General features: G+C 47.2%; 1 protein-coding gene across 2 annotated transcripts; it reads right to left on the bottom strand.

Moving 5' to 3' along the window:
* Positions 1 to 7,715: 7,715 nt before the first annotated feature.
* HSD3B2 (hydroxy-delta-5-steroid dehydrogenase, 3 beta- and steroid delta-isomerase 2) lies at positions 7,716 to 15,930 on the bottom strand. 2 transcript variants are annotated; one of them, XM_021690200.1, is made up of 4 exons: positions 15,866 to 15,915; positions 15,523 to 15,740; positions 11,551 to 11,715; positions 7,716 to 8,937 (listed from the first exon to the last, which is right to left on the bottom strand). In XM_021690200.1, the coding sequence occupies exons 2-4, from the start codon at positions 15,665 to 15,667 to the stop codon at positions 8,126 to 8,128; spliced, it is 1,122 nt and encodes a 373-aa protein (XP_021545875.1). In that variant the 5' UTR covers positions 15,668 to 15,740; positions 15,866 to 15,915; the 3' UTR covers positions 7,716 to 8,125. The 2 variants fall into 2 exon arrangements, 1 of the variants encoding a protein (XP_021545875.1); XR_006539893.1 differs by lacking the exons at positions 7,716 to 8,937; positions 11,551 to 11,715 and having other exon boundaries at positions 15,659 to 15,694; positions 15,866 to 15,930.
* Positions 15,931 to 20,916: the final 4,986 nt, after the last annotated feature.

Here is a 20,916-nt window from a genome sequence, read left to right as displayed (position 1 = left end):
TATTAGCTCTAAAATTTGAATTCCACAAACACTTTGATCTGTCCTGGGGAGGGGACAGGGAGCCTCCTTTGTTTACCTGTGATTAGGAGGGAGTTGTTTCGCCTACTGGTGAAAGAAATGTTCATAATCAGGACTAGCTGCTTAGTTCCCAAGGCTTGGTGCAAAATCAAATGTGGGGCCCCATGGCGGAGTGCTACGCCAGACACAGGGTCCCCGTGACTGCACCAGACACATGTCCACGAAACCACCCTGCTCACAACTGAGCTGGCAACTTTACAGATGCCAGCTGGTGCGAGGGGGACTTTCGATCCTGGCGCATGAAACGGATATTCCTACCTCAATAAGGGCAGGGTCCATGCTAAGATGACGACAGGGCCAGCAGCCGACGTGCCCACCCACTGTTGCCAGCACCTATTTTGGGAGAAGGGCTGACTTTGCTCGTGCAGGTTCTTCTGTTTCTTGAGGAAAGACTGCACTCTCTATTAGTGGGGAGCTTCAGGTTTCTAGAACAGACTGGTGACTGTTCCAGAGTTTGCAACTGACCCCAGGGTCCCCTGCCCTTGGGGACAGAGTGGCCAATCCACTTTTTGTTAGTCCTCCCCTCCCCCTCCACTCCATCATAATGAGTCTCTTTCATGCCTGGAAACACCAACTCCCATTCCCACCACCATTACCCTTGTGTGGGATCCCATGATAAAGGAGGACTCCCTGCAAACTCCTTCAGAGTCCCTTGATGCTTTAAGAAGCACTATAAGTAACCACTTTAATCACTTAAGGAATGAGTGATTTACTTTTTTTCTTTTTTTCTGATGAGATTTTCTTCTGAATTCAGTTTTTAAAACTAGAATGTCCTTATTTTTGTAGTATAAAAACTCTCTGGGCATTACCTTGTTTCAGATTGTACATCTAATTTCCAGTCCCCTTAAAAATCTTACCAGTTAGGGCGCCTGGGTGGCTCAGTTGGTTAAGCGACTGCTTTCGGCTCAGGTCATGATCCTGGAGTCCCTGGATCGAGTCCCTCATCAGGCTCCCTGCTCAGCGGGGAGTCTGCTTCTCCCTCTGACCCTCCCCCCTCTCATGTGCTCTCTCTCATTCTCTCTCTCAAATAAATAAATAAAATCTTTAAAAAAAAAAAATCTTACCAGTTACATTCTGCCTTCATAAATGTCTTTCCCTCTCACATTTCTTTCAATTGCTCACTCTTCATACAGTGCAGATGGATTGCTCCTGTGTCCCCACACCCCCTGCTTCCTCAGGTTCATTGATTTCTTGATGTTATCTTTAAATTCCTTCTTGTTTTGTCATTCCTTCTGCCTCCCTGACTCCCTTCCCTCCCCATCTCAGCAATTCCGTTTGTTTGTGTTTTGTCTGCCTATCTATCCATCCATCCGTCTGTCCATCCAACCACCCATCCGTCCCCCTGTCAGTCTGCTGTCCGTCTGTGTGCCTGCTTTGCGTCAGGCACCGACCCAGGTGCTAGGGACACAGAGATGAAATGGCAAGTGGCTGCCCTCAAGGACAAGACAGCGTGGCGGGGGAGGGCAGACTATATAAGTAATCACCAGGCAGTTAGATACGCACACGGCGCGCCGATGGTGAGATGGAAGCTTTGGTTGGTGAATAAGCACTTGAGAAGGATGTGCCGGCAGGAGCTGGGCAAGGTCTGAGCAGGAGGGACCCTGGGCTTTAGCGCGGGAGCATGTAACAGCATAATGTTTGCAAGAAGTGCCAAACCCTGGCCTATCGCTGGAGCATAAAGTTGGGGAATCTGGAGATAGGGCAGGAACTGGTGACAACGTAGTAAGTAGTCCAGAGAGGCGGGCAGGGGCTAGATCTCGAAGGGCCTTATCTGTTACCCTAAGACACTCAGGGCTATCCTAAGGGTCCTGGTTGGTTTTCGGGTAGGGGGCGACGTGGTCAGATTTGGTGTGGGGTGGACAACTCTGGCAACAAGGATGCAAGTGGATTTCATGGTGACTCTCTGAGGCAGGGAGGCCAGGCCTGAACCAGGCCGTGTTCCTAGGGAGGGAGGAGACACACTCAGCAGGCACTTTGGAGGGGAAATGGGTAGGACTGACTGATGGGCTGAGGGAGAGGGGCGAAGGACCTCCCAGGTTTCTGGCTTGGGAAAGTGGGTGCGTAGGGGGTGCTGTGACCCTGCTCAGGCATTTCCTGAAGTAGCGTCCATTCCGCCTCAGGTTGGCCCCAGTTGCCCTCTGGGTCCCGTTTTGTTAACATAAATCAGGCCTTTATTTCTTGCCGAGATTTTTTTTTTTAATTTTATTATGTTATGTTAGTCACCATACAATACATCATTGGTTTTTGATGTGGTGATCCACGATCCATTGTTTTCGTATAACACCCAGTGCTCCATGCACTACGTGCCCTCCTTAATACCCATCACTGGGCTAACCAATGCCCCTCCCTTCTAAAACCCTGTTTGTTTCTCAGAGTCCATAGTCTCTCATGGTTCGTCTCCCCCTCCGATTCCCCCCCCTTCATTTTTCCCTTCCTTCTCCTAATGTCCTCCACGCTATTCCTTATGTTCCACAAATAAGTGAAACCATATGATGATTGACTTTCTCTGCTTGACTTCTTTCACTTAGCATAATCTCCTCCAGTCCCATCCATGTTGATGTAAAAGTTGGGTATTCATCCTTTCTGATGGCTGAGTAATATTCCATTGTATATATGGACTGAGATTCTTGAAGTATCCTCTTAATCTCTTCCAATCCATCCTACCCACGGGTGCCAAAGTAATCTTCCAGGGACAGCTGAACAGGTTGCCGAGTGCATACTGAATAATCTCCAAGTTCTTTGGCCTGACTGTCAATATTTGTTGCTAGTGGGGACATGGAGACATGCTCTTTGCCCTTAATGAGTATAATTTTCCACAGAAGCTGAGGCATGTAAAGTAGCTAAATGTCAAACAGTCTTTAAGAAGGGGAACGGAATCGTGCTCTGAGGGGAAAGAAGGAAGGAGGCAGAGTATCTCCTAGTGGTGACCCAAGGTGACCCTGGTCTTTTCCCATCATGTCTTTCCAGGTGTGTCTTCCATTCTCCCCTACACCTATGCTCTCTGGTCTGTCCATACTGCCTGAAAAGGACTCCCTTTTCCCACCTCTGCGACTTGTCAGACTTCCTTGCCTCTGTCTGGGACACGTTCCCCCCCATTTCTGCCTGTTGAAATTCTACTCATCTTTCAGTATTCAACCCAAATGCAAGCGCTTTATTGAGTCCCCTACCCTGATGGGATCCTCTTTCTTTCTTTCTTTTTTTTTTTTTTAAAGATTTTATTTTATTTGTCAGAGAGAGAGAGAGCACAAGCAGGGGGAGCAGCAGAGGGAGAGGGAGAAGCAGGCTCCCCACTGATCCAGGGACCCTGGGATCATGACCTGAGCTGAAAGCAGCCGCCCAACTGACTGAGCCACCCAGGCGTCCCTGGGATCCTCTTTCTGACGGCCTTCATACATTTTACTGTGTATGTACCTGCCGTGTCTCACATTTTACTGCCCCACAAGCCTGGGAACAGAGATGGAGCACTGGAAGCCTTAGCTGTGGGTCTGGCCCACAGATGCGTTTCATTAGTTTTCACTCTTTTTTTTTTTAATCAAAATTAATTTTTTCAAAAAATGACAACCAATATCAAACATACAGAAAAGTACAGATTATGCTGTAACGTAGACTCAGGACCTACTGCCAAGAATGAACACCGTGGGCCGCCCACTCTTTAAGAGATAAAATATTACAAATATGATTGCAGCACCAGCCCACACATTCTCAGAGCTGATCCTCACACTGTTTTCGAAATTTAGAATTAGGTGCCAATATTTAGAAATCAAGAAATTTCATATAAAGATTGGGAAGGTTTTGCTTTCCTCGGCGAGTCCAAAGATCTGGGAACTTGGGGTGCATCCCAGGCCTGAATCAGTAGGAGTGCTGTAGCCGCTCCTCCCAGGAGCAGAGAGTGTGGGGTCTACTGCACACCACAGTCCCCACCATTCCCCAAGGCCTCTCAGCTCTAGCCTGCCTCACTTACAATCCGGGGGACTGGCTCCCACAGGCATGTGAGTTTCACATCTTCATGTAGACCCCTGGAAGTCCTTTGATTACTATGCCTGAACCACGAACTCACTGGATGACCTCGAGCAAATTATTTACCTCTCTGTGCTGCAGTTTCCTCAGATGTCAAATTAGGATATTAAAGAGTACCTGCTTTTGAGTGATGTTTGAAGATTATTATCTAAAATGTGTAAAGCAATACCTGGCACATAATTTGGCCACCAACAGTCCATGATCTTTAGTCCAAAACTCTAGGGGCTAGATGTGTTTTGAAATTCAGATTTCTTTTAGATTTTAATAAGGTAATAAGGTAATATCATATATTACCTAACACCCCCAGGAGGCTCTGGGCCAGCACTTTGTAATTGCGCACATTGAAATATCTTCAGGGAAAAAGCGTGAATATTCACACGAACTGTGATACAGACTTGGCTCGCCATCCTCATGGGTGCTTCCTGGGTGTAAGGGTGTAATTTGCAGCTGATTCCTACAATCAGAGGGCAGGGAGAGACCTAAGAGGCCACTCCAGGTTGGTAGGTGGCAGTTCTAAGAAGCAAAGGGACCTTACTTAATGAGGCTTGTCTTGGGTGGCCCCAAGACGAATGGATCCTTGCACCCACCTGCCAGATCTTAAAAGTTTATATGGAGGCCTTCACTGGGTTTGGTCATGGATACTGGACAGGTGTTCTCAACACCACATCATTATCTCAAGGCTGTGTCCTTGGAGCAGCCTCCGGGAATGGGAAAGGCAAGCAGGGCCCGCATTCCAAGGATAGGGGAGGAGGTGAGGAGCCTCTGAGAGCCCTGGTCCAGCTTGAGGGTCAGTCAGCAGTCACATCTCTTCGATGACCTCCCCCAATAGCTTCATCCATTTCAGGGTGAGCCAGACTGCCTAGAGCTGTCGGGATGCCAGGGATGAGGAGGCCCATCCTAATCTCAGAGCGGCCCTGCCCTTGTCCCAGACTTCAGCTTTTTCTTGGGTATTTTGACTTACTAATGAGAGGTCAGTTTTTGTTATTGTTCTTTGTATGTTAAAAAAGTAATTGAGAGGGTGCCTGGGTGGCTCAGTCGTTAAGCGTCTGCCTTCGGCTCAGGTCATGATCCCAGGGTCCTGGGATCGAGCCCCGCATCGGGCTCCCTGCTCCGCGGGAAGCCTGCTTCTCCCTCTCCCACTCCCCCTGCTGGTGTTCCCTCTCTCGCTGTGTCTCTCTCTGTCAAAATAAATAAATAAAATCTTTAAAAAAAAAATAGTAATTGAGAATTTTATACGTGGAGTGAAAGACAGGGTCTCTGGATTTCTATAGCAGCTGGTCTGGCTGGCTTTCCAGTCCACCTCACCCCCTCTCACCCCTTCAGGCCCCCTGCCACTTTCCTGTGGGACCTTCCCCCAGCCATTCACCCACCTGCCCTATCCCCGTCTGCCCTGAGGCCAGCCTCATTGTCCCATCTGACACCCTAAGCGATCTAAGCTCCCCTGGGGTAAACCCTTCCCACCTGGCAGGCCAGCCTCCTCACTCCCCTTCACCCTCTCCTTGGCACCACTGCTCAGGCTCCTCACCTGTCTGGAACACCTCACTCTTCTACCCAAGCCCCACCCACCCTTAAAGGCCTAGCTGAGGCCCCACTGTTCTGTGGGGCTCCCCCCGACCCCCCTCATCAGGTGAGCTCCGTTCCCTGGACTCATCTATCCTTAGGGCTTAACCGGGTGGCTGAGCACTTACCTGCCCTTTCATTCATTCATTCACCCTACTCTGTGCTGCATCCAGGTGGGGGAGGGGGCCAGGAAAGAAAAAGGGGGAGAAGAGGATGTAGACTGAGATGGAGGTGAAGAGGAAGGAAAGGGGAGGAGATTGGGGGGGGAGGGAGGGAGGGAATGGGACAGGAGGGGAGAGGGAGGAGGGGAGCAGAGGGAAGAGGGAGGGAGGAGGGAAGGAGGCTGCTGTGCATTAGCTCTAAAGGCTGGAAGCCCTCAGTTCTGTGCCCAGTATAAGTAAGAAGGGCCAACGTCTTGGGCCCAAACATTCCAAGGCTTTTATGCTTATTCAGCGAGACCACCAGCTGGTCACATGCCCTCTCCTCTGTCTCTGCTCACAGTGCTCCTTCCCTGCCCTGGTGGGTTCAGAGATACGGAATCTCACTAGGCTAAAAACTCAGCTGAGGGGCCCTCGTCCCAGATTCTGCCCCCCTTCTTCCCTTCCCTGGCTCCTGGCACACACATGTAAAGGTGTGTGCACCACCCAGGAGCTGGACAGGGGCTACCCCTTGTGCTCTGTGCCCTGCAGGGAGGTCAGAGGGAGTGTTTCATTCTCACCTACCCCCATGGTACGGGGCCACTCTGCTCCGATGCCCCCTGCCGATCCTCTGGCCCTTGGGGTTTTGAAGGTGATAGAAACCTTCATCCCCACCAGAATATTCTTCCCCTTTCTCCTTAGAATGAAAGCATAAATTATCTCCTTTGGGGTAATCAAATTCAACTGAATTCATAATCGGTACATTCCCTGGGTAAGAAAGAAGCCATCTGGATGTTGGGTGTGACTCTTCTGTGGCTCTGGAGACAGGCCTCTCTCACCTCCCACTCTCTGAGCCCAACAGCCACCTCCTCACCTGCTTCAGGCCACGCAGCCTCTGCTGGCCCTGAAAGTGTTTCCTTTGACTGTTGGTCCTGTGTTCAGTTGATGACTGTGTCATCATTCAAGTCCCCACACCTGCCTTGGTTGGCTTCCTCTCCTGAGGGCGACAGAGAAGGCCAGTGATGAAGGGGACAGTGGAGGGAAAGGACAGAGGCTAAGGAGGTAGAGGGATAGAGCTTCATCCCAGCAGACAGTGTAAGGGAGAGATGGGAAGAGGAGAAAAGAGTAGGGGGAGTAGATTCTGGGGGGAGCGGGGGAGGGGGTAGTAGACCTCTCTATCTCTTGCGCTGGGTAGGAGACAAAGTTTTAGGGGCGTTCACACCTGTTCCCTTTACTTTCCTGGGAACCCCTGGTGTGGTTTCATGATGTGATTTGAAAGGTTAGATACTGGCTATGAATTGCCAGGGTGGCCCCGGTGGGTCCTAGGGGTCTTCAAGGACACTGACATTGGCAGTAGAGGCTGGTTACCTCTCTGCTTCTCCTTCCCCTGCCCAGGCCATCGGGCAAGGGCTTGAAGACCCTCCCAGCTGCCCCTCAGGGGTTCTCCTGGGTCCTAGGGAGCCTCCTGCACCGGGCTGGGCAAGAAGGAGGTGACCCAAAGGAGCCAGCCTCCCCCAAGGAGCAGCAGGGCACACTCCTGTCTGCGCTCTGCTGCACTGCTGACAAACCCCTCCACCCCACCCCCATCAAGCTGTAAATTAAGCAGTTCAGGCTGCAAGATTCAGTGGACAGATAGAGGCTTTCAAATCAGTGTTTCTGGGCTAAATGTCCTGGTCACTTAGCAGTTAGTGAGTGGCCTCTGATGATCAAGTTTCCTTATCAATAAAAGGCAGTAACAATCCCAACCTCGAGGTTTCTGAAGAGGGTTAAATGAAGTGATATTTGCCTGAAACATAGCAGGTGCTTAGTCCAACTTAATTCCCCCCCTCCAGACACTTCTGCCCACCTCCATTCCATCCCCCTAGAAATGGAGGGGGAAGGGGGAAAGTATGTATTCACATCAACCACAGCGTCCTCGAGATTAGGCATTAAAATGTTTATTACTCTTTTCACTGAGCTGCATGTAGGAATAGGAATTTGTAAAAGATAAGAAATGCTTTGCACATAACAAAGGGAATGGAAATAATAGGCAAAACTCTACATGAAAGAGGCCTGAATAGCTCAGAGCCAGCAGCAGAGACTTTTGTATTAGGAGCTCCAGCAAATCTCCTTCTCTGTCCTCTGGAGCGTGGGCAGGACAGAAAGCTTCTGGTTGGACCAGGGACTGGGAAGGTTTCCAGTGGTAGGAGGAAAACAGTAAGACGGCCGTCTTGTAAAAGGGAGACAGTAGGACTCGGGCTCGTGGCCTTGTTTCTTTCCGTATGATGCCAGAGGGGAGAGCTTGATAGCTGTCTCCCAACAACATCTGCATCTACGTCCTTGTCACCCCCAGATCAGTGAGTCTTCGTTTTTAGGGTCTCTCTGTGCTGTTTCACCAGGGAGCCAATCCACTCCATGGTTTTCTGCTTGGCTTCCTCCCAGCTGAAGAGTGGCTTATACCCCAGATCCCTCTGAGCTTTCTTATAGGAGAAGGTAAATACACTATTTAACAATGTCACTGTGTGGCGGTTGAAGGGGGGTTGATATTTGTAAATTGGACTGAGCAGGAAGCTCACTATTTCCAGTAGGAAGGCAAGCCAGTACTCCAGAAATATAGGAAGGCTCATTCTGGAATCCAGGGAGAAGCCCCATTCCTTGCTCAAAGTGTAATTGAGGTCATCATAGCTTTGGTGAGGTGTGTCATCTGAGATGTAATAGAACTGTCCTCGGACACTTGGGGCCTTCTTGGGGTCCCGTAGGGCCCTCAAGGCCAGAATGTGAGCCCAGGCCACATTGCCAACATAGACAGGGTTGACTACAGAGAACTTGCTATGATGTGTCAGGATGCCATTGTTCCTCAGGGCCTTGTATATATAGTCATAAAGGAATATGCTTCCTTCCCCATAGATATACATGGGCCTTAAGGCACAGGTATGCAGGGTGCCGCCGTTTTTAAGAGCCCACCCGTTAGCAGCCAGCACTGCCTTCTCTGCGAGCTTTTTGCTGTAGGGGTATGGAGCAGACCATCTTGATTCGAGATGCTCTTCTTCGTGGCCATTCTGGATGATCTCCCTGTAGGAGTTGGGCCCAGCCACCTCTATGGTGCTGGTATAGATGAAGGTCGGCACATTAGCCTGGGCACAGGCTTCCAACAGCAGCTGGGTACCTGCCCGTGGGGAGTACACCGTCAGTGTCAACAAATAACCCAAAGGCCCAACCATGCCCACCGCCTCCCCCCAGGTGAGGTGGTTATTGCAGATCAGGAGTGCCCTTCCTCTGTGTCTCCGACCTAAGAGCTGAACATGCTATAGCCGTAGGAAAAATGCAAAATTGCCAAAATGAGAAGAAGCCGGCCTTTGGGTTCTGGAGAGCAAGAATTTCTAGGCTTTTTGGATTTCCTGGACCTGTGTGTGTACCTTGAATTCTGGAAAAGGACAGAGGGTTGCTATTTTATATTTTGCTGAGTGAAGACATTAGAAAATTATCATTTATCCCGGGCGTCTGGGTGGCTCAGTCGGTTAAGCGACTGCCTTCGGCTCAGGTCATGATCCCAGGGTCCTGGGATCGAGTCCCACATCAGGCTCCCTGCAGAGCAGGGAGCTATTACCATTAAGAAGATATCATGGGGAGGCCAGTCCTGCCAGACTGCTGTGAACTAGCTTTGCAGGTCTCTTGAGAGGAATCCTTCTTTGGGGTGAGCAGGAAGGTGCTAGATGTTCTCATTACGCTGGGTGATCCTGCACAGTCCTGCCTGAAGGAAACTGGCCTGGAGCTGTGGCTCTTTGCTCACAGTGGACACGGGGGCCCTTCTATCACAGAGCTCTTAGTTCTTGGCCTTACTGTGTGACCACCAGCTTAGAGGCGCACAGAAGGCCCCTTGCTTGTGTTCCCTCTCTCGCTGTGTCCCTCCGTCAAATAAATAAATAAAATCTTTAAAAAAAAAAAAGAAAATTATCATTTATCCCTACCACTTCATTAAAAACAGTTTATTTTAAATAAAAAAAAAATTATGAGGCCATACTCTCAGAATATGGACTGGAATTTTACCTAGTCCTGATTGAGTGCTCCCTACAAAGGCCACTCCTAATTCTGACTGTGACTCCCTTTACCCAGGTCTGAAAAGTGAGGGTGATAAACCGTCCTTTTACTTAGTATTCTGGAGCCTGGCACTGGCCTTCTATGTTGAGCTTGGTGGAGAACCGGAAAGGGAAGTGTGCCCTCTGGTGGTTAATACCTATAATGGGAGGATCTTGCAGAATCCCTTTAGCTGGGGGAGGTAATGCAGAGTGCCTTCTCCACAAGAAAGAACATTCCCCGCAAAGCATCGTTTTTTATTTCTCTCTCTCTCTCTCTCTCTCTTTTTTTTGGTATTAAAAATAATCCTTTTTAAGGTCTTTGTGCAATTTGATTTTTGGGAGAGACAGACTCATTTTTTAAAAAAATCAAAACTAGAGGCTGAGAAAATTTGGGGCCAATTGACCTGCAGAGGGAAAAATGACCATTATTTGAAGTATCTTCTAAACCTGGAACTGACATTAGTTTTAATTAACTGATGCCTCTACCACTTCTCAGGGATTTCAAATCCTCTGCTGTTGGGAGTCCTGGAGAGCAGGAATTAGCAGAGGGGGCTAAAAAGGAAAACTTGGTTAATTTAGCAGCACCCTCCTTGCAGTGTGGGAGTGATGAGGGTATGGCTAAGTAGAAACTAGAAAGGGTCTTTTTTGAGACTGTGCTACTTTAGGCTGGAAACCTTAAACAATGAGTTGCTTTAGAAAAGGAGCCTCTGTCTAACGACTAACTTTGTAGAGCAGGTCATGAGAACCAGATGCGATTGGGGGTTGGGGCACTGTGGTCCTAGAGAGACTGGCCTCCAGGGCTCAGAAGGATGACTTTGCTTGTGAAGCTAATAAGGGATTTAAGCTAATCCCTTACATAAAGGTGTCTAGTTTTAAAGTAGGTTGGAAAGCCACAATCCAGAAAGAACCACCAGGCATTTAAGGGATGAGGATCTAAGGAGGGTGTACTTTGGGCACTTAGCTAGAAACGACCCTTTAATAGCAGACCCAGCAGTGAGCTGAAGAAGTACTCTTATGGAGAAGGGGAAGCTATTACCATTAAGAAGATATCATGGGGAGGCCAGTCCTGCCAGACTGCTGTGAACTAGCTTTGCAGGTCTCTTGAGAGGAATCCTTCTTTGGGGTGAGCAGGAAGGTGCTAGATGTTCTCATTACGCTGGGTGATCCTGCACAGTCCTGCCTGAAGGAAACTGGCCTGGAGCTGTGGCTCTTTGCTCACAGTGGACACGGGGGCCCTTCTATCACAGAGCTCTTAGTTCTTGGCCTTACTGTGTGACCACCAGCTTAGAGGCGCACAGAAGGGCTAAAATGATGACCAGGGAGGCACTTGTAAGATCTGGTCTTCGCCCAGGGGAAGCAGAAGGTAGTTGGATCATGAGAGTTCAAGGTTGGCTTAGAGTCGATGCTTGATTGGAGCTGCAGTAAAGAGAGCTTTTGTGGCCTTTGGAGACACACAGGTGTGGGTTTAAATTCTAGCTTTCCTACTCAGGGGGACTTGGACAAGTTTCTTAGCTTTGCTCAGCCCCAGTTTCCTCATCTAAATAACTGAGCATAACAGCCTTGAATCTCTCAGTGGTGATAAGAAAAAGCAGCTGGAGCAGGCTCAGCGGGTGTTCAGTGATGGGGGCCTCTCCTCCCTTCCTGGTCTGTTTTCTGAGCCTCATTCACCCACCTCACTCCATATCCTCCCTGGGATACTATACCCTTCAGATTGACATTCATGATGGTCTCTCGGTGAATGACATTCATGACGTCAATGACAGAAGCGGTGTGAATGACAACTGAAGTGCCCTGGCAGGCTCTCTTCAGGCACTGCTCATCCAGAATGTCTCCTTCCACCATGATCACCTTGGTCTTGCTCTGGAGCTCTGTGTGAACATGAATCAGGTCATTGGAAGGCTTTCTGGATCTGGAAGTTTCCTGATAAAGGTGGTGTTTACCCAGGGGAGGGTGGAGATGGGAGATAAATCCATGGAAGGAACAAGTAAACAAAGGCACAGAAGTCAGAATGTGTAGCATTTATTGGGAAAGAGCAAACATCCGCTTCCACCCCATTTTATTCTTTAAAAAAAAAAAAAGAATTTGTGCAGTGAGGAGTCAAGTATGCTTGGGATGAAAATTGTTAAAGAGATTCATGGGAAGTTCATAAAATTCATTAAGGAGAGTGGGGTGATTATGGAGTGTGGATATAAGAGGAAAGAATTTTAATTTAATTCTGTAGGGAATGAGGAATCCCGCCTGGATTTGGCACAAGAAGAGAAACATAAACAGAGTTGTGGTGTAGGTGCAGCCAACCCTGGCTGCAGTATGTAAAATGGATCGGTGTGGTGCATCTAAGAGGGAGCAAAGCAATCGAGAGATTAATCGAGAGAGCAATCGAGAGAATGTCTGCAGCAAAGTTCGGAGGAGGAGGACAGAACCAGGGCTCCCACAGCAGAAGCAGGGAAGGGGAGGGATACACACGCTTGACTTTTCAGACCTTATGCAGCCGGGTCCTTGTTCTTACTGGAGAGAGACCGAGAGGTAGAGCAAGAGTCCATGTCAGCCTGAGTATTTCCTGCTTAGGTGACCAGAAGGATAGGGAAGCCAGTAACAGGGAATTTAGGAAGGGTCCAAATGAGAGGTCTAACTGAAAAAAAAAACCTTATTAGATATCATCTAAAGCAGACATCAGTGCTGAAAATGAGTCCACCACCAAGGGACTAACTTTCTGGCCATCTAGCTAAGGACAGTGGCTTCAACCTCAGGGTCTTCAGCTCCTCTGAAATCCACCGGAAGGGGCGGTACTGCCAGTAACATCATCACCTCAGACGAGCCCGTGACCTAAACATGGTGCTACATTCGGTTTGGATAAATACTCTACACTTACTTTGTGCGTTCTGCTTTGCACACAACTTTCACAGCGTTCTGGTTCTTCTTTCACAGCTATCTCATGACCTAGGTATTCCGATTTCCACTATACAGGCAAGGCAACTCCGGCGGAGACAGGTGAAGGGGCAGGTCTGAGTCACACTTCCAGTGAAGACTCAAGCCTGCTCCCTGCCTTCAAGCTTTGTTCTCTTTCCCCTGTCACCCAAGTGCAGGACTCGCGCTTTTTTTTTTTCTGAGGCAGATTAAGGATAAGTCTAAGTATATATGTATGTATGTATGTATTTAAAGGATAAGGCAATTTAACTGACATTGGCAATGGAGGCCAGAGAACAGTGAGAGAGAAACTCAGAGTGAAAAACCCAGGGCAGGGAAATTTCCTTCCTGGGTTACAACTTGGAAGAACCATCTGCTCTCCCTAAGCCTCTGCCAAGTTTGCTCTGCCCTGAGCTAGTTCCCATGGTTGGGCAGCTCCAAGAAGGCCCTAAAGTGGGAGAAAGGCAGGGGAGAAGCTGCTGGGAATCAGTAGGATTTTCTCTGATTGGGTCTCCACCTCTACCTTTCCCCGACCTTCTTCTGTCTCTTTGATGCTGACTTCAGCAGACAGGCTCAGATCAACCTATTAGTTTGCAAGGGTGCAGAGAGACCAGAAGAGGGCGCTGCAGATGTCTTGGTGGTGGAGGTACAGCTCCCTCCCTCCTCGAGGCTCTGTGGACCGGACAAGTATTCTGCGTAGCTCAAATATACACTTGCTTATGTTATGTGGGCTGCATTGTAGGGAGGCCCAAAGAGAAGCTACTAGACAAATTAGTGGCTAAGAGCACAGCCTTTGCAGTTAGACCTTCGGGTTCAATTCCAGTGTTGCCATTTTTCATCTGGGGGACCTTGAACAAGTTAGTCTTTGCTGTGGTCTGAGTGTTTGTGTCCCTCCAAATTCACATGTCGAAATCCTAATGACAATGTGATGCTGTTAGGAGATGGGCCCTTTGGAAGGTGATCAGATCGTGAGGGTTTGACCCTCATGAGGGGATCAGTATTCCTATAAATGAGATCCCAGAGAGAGCCCTCTCCCCTTGTACGGTGTGAGGGCACAGCAAGAAGACACGGCTCTGAACCAGGGAGGGGGCTCTCACCAGAGCCTCACTCTGCTTTGCTCTTGGATTTCTGCCCCCAGAAATGTGAGAAATAAAATTTCTGATGTGTTTAAGCCACCCAGCCTGTGGTATCTTGTTGTAGCAGCCTTGACAGACTAAGACAACTTTCTGTGCCTGCTTTCTCATCTTCAAAAAAGAGGAGGATAATATTACCCATCCCCAGAGATGTTACGAGGAGCAAATGAGTTGACACGCATAGAACACTGAGCACAGCGCCTGGCACAGAACGACCACTGTGAGGATTCTCCATTGTGAGCTGTACAGAGCCCCTGCCCATCCTGGACACCACCTGACTGGTCACACAGGGGAACCCTTCGTCTAGGTTGAACATTGCCTTTCCCGGGCATCAGCTGTCAGACCGTAAGTATTACTGAGACGTAAGGGCTGCAAACAGTTGATGTTGATCATGTATGTTCATGTGTGTTCATCAGAGGCATTGTTGAAGCAGAGGGTAGAGGAAATAAGACATCAGAGCACAGGAAAGAAGAGGAGAAGAGTGATGTGCGCAGTCCTGGAGGGCGGTGTGGCTGGGGGTCTCCATGTGGGGAGGTGGGGTCTTCTGGGCACCAGGGGCCTGCGTGTTGACGTCCAGACCGCAGGGGCTGGGGAGGGGGACAGGGATTGCTTTGGGGACACACAGTGGGGAAATGGGAGAGACTGAAGACTCACTTTGCCAAGAGGCAGCCCTGGAGCCCTATGACTGGGGCGTCTGTGATGAGGCTCTACTCTGAGCCCTGAGGTCCGTTAATCAGAAGGCCTCCGCAAGTCACTTTATCTTTGTATACCTCAATTTCCTCAACATCCTGTTGGGTGAGACCCCGTTCCTACTTTCCTCACAGGGCTGTTTTGAGGATTTGGGGGGTGAAACAGGTTTTATAAATCTAGCTTTTGCTTTTGCACCAGGGGCAGCAGTCTGGGAAAACAGCAGAGTGGTGAGCAGATTCTGCAGTCACTTTTCTTGTGGTGATGAGCAGGGACAAATGGGACGAAGAGATGTACAGGGAATCCACATGAGGAATCCACACTCTGGAGCCTCACACTCTGTCTCTGGCTCCCTCCCACGCTGTACGCTGTGTGTCCTCTTCACCTTCCTCCCTCACACCCTGTCTCTCTCTCTCTCTCACACACACGCATGCACACGCATGCACGCACGCACACGCACACACACATGCACACACACACACACACTCAGCTTCACCTTCACTGGAGATGCTGAGTGAAGCCACAGAAAGACCAGGGCACTCAAGCAGGGCAGGGAACCCCTAGCAGGGTCTCCAGGGTAATGGGGCTTGCTTGCCCTTTGCAGATGTTGCACAGCCATGGCCAAGTCCACAGTCCTCAGAACATTAAAGAGTTGTTGACAAGGGAGAGATTCGTGATTTTATAAATGAGAAGAAAAGAGACCTAGAGGCCAGAGTGGCTGGCTTACAGTCATCCGGATCTCTAGTTCCGGATCAGGGTCAGACCCAGTCTCCTGACAGCCCTGTATCTCTTATACCACACCACCTGTGATTTCCTTTCTGATGACTTTGGACAGGGGATCAGCCTCGGTTTGGCTACAACTTTCCTTGATTTGCTAGACAAGAACCCCTTCCCCATACCTGTGAGGGGGTTAAGATGGAGCTACCCACCCACGAACTCAAGTTCACTTACTAGAAAATTCCTCCCGCTGTTCCGGTCTGAAGACTTTGTCCAGTGCCCGGATCTCCTGCAGCTCCTTCTCCTCCACCAACAAGCGAACGATCCTTTGACCCAGAAACCCTCCTGCACCTGTCACAAGGCAGCTCCACCCAGCCATGGTCAAATCTGGTTGCCAAGAAGCACTCTTCAGGAACAGAAAAATGGGGGGCAGATTAGATTACAGGGTGACCCTGGGATGGTCAGAAAGAGAGGTCAAGTCATTATAGGCTTACAAAAACCATTTTGTTCCCTCCACTCTGTTTTTGCAAAACTCCCATGCCCAGGAATAGTTGAAAGAAAATGAGAAAGCTCTAACCTGTTAGACTGTTGGAAGCCAGTTGAAAGAGCCTGGGTTCTGGTCTCATTATCTCCCAAAGGCAGGACTGGAGTTTTATGCACTCTTGTTCTTGGCTCAGCCTTTTCACCTTGAACTCTTACCACATACTCATTGCTCATGCCTTCTCCAGGTTCCCTCCTCCCCCAAAAGTAGTGACCTTTAACATATCTCTCATTCCTCCCAGGCACAGGAAGCATGTTTCAGGGCCACAGTGTGATAAAGGCTTAGTTCACCCCGCAGCAAGACATCCGGCAGTCGGTGCCAGGTGTCTGGGCTCCACAGTCTGTGGATTTAAATGAAAAGACGAAATCTGCCAGCACAATGGGCATTTTTGCCTTGTGAAGTAAATGCATCTGGCGAGAAAATCCACTGTGCAGTCCATTAGCTCCTCTCCCAGAGTGCCATTTGAAATGTTACTCTTTCACAAAGTGTAGACCTTTGCAATGGTGGCAGCTCCAGTCACCCTTGAAGTTCTATGGGAAGGGACTTTTTCCCAACCCCATGTATCCAGAACCTCAATCCTGGCAACCTTTGGAGAGCTCTGGGGTGGGGAGGAAGATCTCCGTTGAAGGGAAGCCCTCTAGTGATAACTGTTTAGTTCTGTAAATTGGATAATGAGAATAGGTGTCTGCAGTTGTGGCCACAGTGGATCTTACGGACGTTTGCACACATCTCACATTTTGGTTGCAAAACCACTCTCCGCAGAGTCTCAGAGGATGCTGTGAATGCTTTTGGAGCCTGTGGCCCAAAGCTGTCCAAATACCACCACCATAAGCTCCTTTTTTCTACTTTAAAAAATTGAGCTGTGATTTACATGCATTAAAACGTCCAGATCTTAAGTGTTAGTTCAATGAACCTTTACAATTACATACACCATTGTAACCACCACCCAAGACAACATATGGAACATTTCCTTCACCTCAAAAAGTTCTTTCCTGCCCCTTTCCAGTCAGCTCCCACCTCCCCCCACCAATCTACCCCAGAAGCGATGACTTTCTGATTTTTAGTCCCAATAGATGCTCTTCTATTTTTTTCTCCTAAAGCCTTTATGGTTCCAGATATATTTACATATAGAACCCATGTCAAATTAAATTTTCCGTGTGGATTACAGAGAAATTTACTGTTGTATTTCTCTATTGTTTATCCCTTTTCTCTTCCATCAACTTCTTTTAATAATCTGTTTCCTTTTATTTGCTTTGGCTTCAATTTACTCTTGCTTTTCAAGGTTCTTAGGGTTAAAGCTTATTGATTTTACCCCTTTTCTTTTGACACTTAAAGCTATAAATGTCTCTCTAAGCACTGGGTTAGCCACATCCTACAATTTTGATGTATTGGATTTTTATCATCATTCAGGTAAAAATATTTTCTAATTTACCTGTGATTTCCTCTTTAACACATGAGTTATTCCAAAGTATGTTGTTTAATTTCAAAAATTGGGGATTTTCTAAATATCTTGTTTTTAATTGACTTCTAAGTTAATACTGTTGTGGTCAGAGCATACACTCTGTATGATTTTGACTCTTAGATATTTATGGAGACTTGTTTTGAAGTCTAGCATATGGTCCTGGTGAAAACACCACATGCGCTTGAAAAGAATGTTCTCTTAAATTGTTGGGAAAAATGCCCTACAAAGATTGGGTTTGACACCCTCCTCTGGATCTCTCTTTCTCCTTGTGTTGTGGCCATTCTCCTCTTCCCACTTGAGACCTGACTCCTCGTGCTGCAAACACACTTGCCTAGGGAAGTTGGACTGTAGTCACTGAGTTGTAGCAGCTTGTTCTCTGAAGACCTGTGGAGCCCTACCTGAGGCTACCAACGTGCATCAGACAGCTTTGCCTGCTAGAGTAATGCTGTAAGTGAACCATACACACCCCCTATCCTGTTCAGGACTGGGGTACTCATTCCCCTAGCTGTTGGAAGTGTTGGAGGGTGGCAGAATTTAGCCAGTGTCTCTCTGGGAATTGCTTTCAGCCAAAGAGCCAGTAGAACAAGAGTTTAGAGTCTCTGAGTGGAATAAATTCTATAAATTCTATAGAAAATGAGAAATAAATGAAGGGCAAGGCAGATGGCAGCCACAATATCACATATCTTTTATTTCCAAATAGCTTTATTGAGATATAATTTACATGCCATAAAATCCACTTACTTTAAGTGTGTAATCTACTATTTTAAATAAAATTATGGGCTTGTGTAACCATCACCACAATCCTGTTTTGGAACATTTCTGTCACCCCCAGAAGATCTCTTGTGCCCATTAGTGGCTACTCCTCATTCCCACTTCTCAGCTCTAGGCAACTTCAAATTGACTTTCTTACTGTGAATTTGCCTTTTCAGGACATTATATGAATGGAGTCATATAGTATTTTGTCTTTTGCATCTGGTTTGTTTTACTTAGCATAATATACTTTTTTTTTCTTTAAGCAAATATTCTTTTTTTTTATTATGTTATGTTAATCACCATACATTGCATCATTAGTTTTTGATATAGTGTTCCTTGATTCATTGTTTGCGTATAACACCCAGTGCTCCATGCAGTAAGCATAATATACTTTTGAGGTTCATCTCTGTTGTAGCATGTGTCCGTATTTCATTCCTTTTAGGGGCTGAATACTATTCCATTGTATGGATATACCATATTTGGTTTATTGGTTCACCAGTTGGTGGGTAATTGGACTTTTCCCACTTTTTGGACTATTACAGATGAAGCTGCTATGAATATCCACATAAAGTGTTTGTATAGACCTGTGTTTTCATTTCTCTTGAGTAGATAGGTAGGAGTGAAATCACTGAGACATATGGTAAATTTATCTTTAACTTAAGAAGGTGCCAAACTTTTTTCCAAAATGGCTACACTTCCCACCAGTATTGAGTGAATGTTTCAATTTTTTTCCACATTGTGCACCTTTTTTTTTTTTTTTAAATTATAACTGTCCTAGTGGGTAAGAAGTGGTGTCTCATCATGCTTTTGATTTGCATTTCCCTAATGACTAATGATGCTGAGTATGTGCTTATTGGATATTCCTATACCTTTTAGGTGAAATATCTGTTCAAATCTTTTGCCCATTTTCAATTGGGTTATTTATGTTCTTATTGGTGGATTGTAGGAGTACTTCATATTCTGGATACAAGTTCTTTAATAGATAAGTTAACCTAAAAAATAAAACTGCCAGTTAATTTACCAGCAAAAATGGGTTTATTCAGGAATAGCAGAGAATTGCAATCCTAGACAAGCAAGCTAGGACAGAACCATAGGCAAGTGCATAGAACAAAGAATAAGAACACTTTTTTTTTTTTTTGAGGAAAAGGGGAAGCTGGGACGCTGTTATAAACAGAAAGTCAGAAAGTCCATTGGAGCAAACTTCCATTTTGAAGCATAGTAACTTTTCATTGATTGAGCTGTGACAGTCTCATTGGCTGGGCTCCTGCTGGGGGAGGAGGAAAGCCTTTTGGGGTAGTAAAGTGGTATCTACCTGCAAGGTGCCTCTCCTGTTGGGTATGCAATTGACGATGAGTGGTTGGGCATAATCACTACCCCTGTTGGCCTACTGACTCCATCCTAAATGAAATTTCTTTTTATTAATTTCCACAGATAAATGATTTGAACACATTTTGTCCAGTCTGTGGCTTATCTTTTCGTTTTCTTAGTGGTGTCTTTTGAAGCACAAACATTTTTAATTTTGATGACATCCCATTTAAAAATTCTTTTCTTTGGGGTGTGCTGGGTGGCTCAGTTGGCTAAACGTGGACTCTGGGTTTCGGCTGAAGTCATGATCTCATGGGTCATGAGATTGAGCCCTGCCCTGGGCTCCACACCCAGCAGGGGGTCTGCTTGAAGATGTTCTCCCTCTGCCCCTCTCTCTGCTCGCAGGTGCGCACTCTCCCTAAAATCAATAAATAAATCTTAATTTTTTTTTCTTTTACCACTCATGTTTTTGTCCAACCCAAGGTCATAAAGATTTTCACCTATGTCTTCTTCCAAGGGGTGTATAGTTTCAGCCTTTACATTTAGGTCTATGATCCATTTTGAGGGAATTTTTGCCTGTGGTGTGAGTTAATAATTTACATTTGTATGGCCATTTGATTTTGACAAAGATGCCAAGTAAATTCAATGGAGGAAAAGGATTTTTTTTTTAAGATTTTATTTATTTATTTGACAGAGAGAGAGAAAGCACAAGTAGGCAGAGAGGCAGGCAGAGGGAGAGGGAGAAGCAGGCTCTCCACTGAGCAGGGAGCCCAATGTGGGGCTCGATCCCAGGACTCTGGGATCACGACCCGAGCCGAAGGCAGCCGCTCAGCCGACTGAGCCACCCAGGTGCCCCAGAAAAGGATTTTTTTTAAGGCAAATGGTGCTGGGACACCTGGAGAGTCTATGCGCTCAGGGAAGATCAGGACATGTCATGTAAGGTGTGGCCCATCTGCATCACTACCAGTAGACTTAAGTGTTTGAGAATTCCCCAATATGCCATAGCATGGATTAACCAATATGTTGTGTTAGGAAAACTCACAAAGACCAAGAATTGGCAAAGAAGTAGAAGGCATGATTTTCCCATCCTTCCATTCTACACTGATGCATAAGTGGTGCACAGTGTGGGTCTGCATTCCAGTGTAGGGACACTAGCCTCCTTTATTCTATGTTTGTATCATATAAAAACAGAGAGCAGCTTTATCAATGGAGCAATGCACATGATGTTGGTGCCAGATGATCTGGGTTTGGGAAGAAAGCCACTGGTCCACAGAGAGTGATTCAGGATGTAGTCCTTCATGCCGGGAAGAGTGGATCCCTCTTCTTGGTACCTTGCTAAACTCCTGGATCACTTTAGGACAATTATACCCCTTATGCTGTCTAGAGAGGTAAGTTTGGGAAATGGAAGCATACAATAATTTTAAAGTCACAGGATTAGATGAACTGTACTGTGAGAATATTCATGGATAAAAGGAAAAGCCTCAGGACTAAATCCTGGGACAGAGATGACGATGTTTAGAGGTTTAACAGAGGGAGAGATGCCAGTTAATGAGCCTGAGCAGGAGCA

The sequence above is a fragment of the Neomonachus schauinslandi genome, chromosome 4 (genome assembly GCF_002201575.2).
Source record: "Neomonachus schauinslandi chromosome 4, ASM220157v2, whole genome shotgun sequence".
Classification (NCBI taxonomy): domain Eukaryota; kingdom Metazoa; phylum Chordata; class Mammalia; order Carnivora; family Phocidae; genus Neomonachus; species Neomonachus schauinslandi.
This window is presented reverse-complemented; position numbering and strand designations above follow the sequence as displayed.

Bases quoted from the DNA above. Each gene is read 5' to 3' on its own strand.
- HSD3B2 (XM_021690200.1), bottom strand. From the start codon at position 15,667: ATGGCTGGGTGGAGCTGCCTTGTGACAGGTGCAGGAGGGTTTCTGGGT. The intron at 11,716-15,522 runs GTAAGTGAACTT...ATGTTCACACAG, and splicing joins ACAGCGGGAGGAATTTTCTA to AGCTCCAGAGCAAGACCAAG. The intron at 8,938-11,550 runs GTATAGTATCCC...CCCCACGGGCAG, and splicing joins CATGAATGTCAATCTGAAGG to GTACCCAGCTGCTGTTGGAA.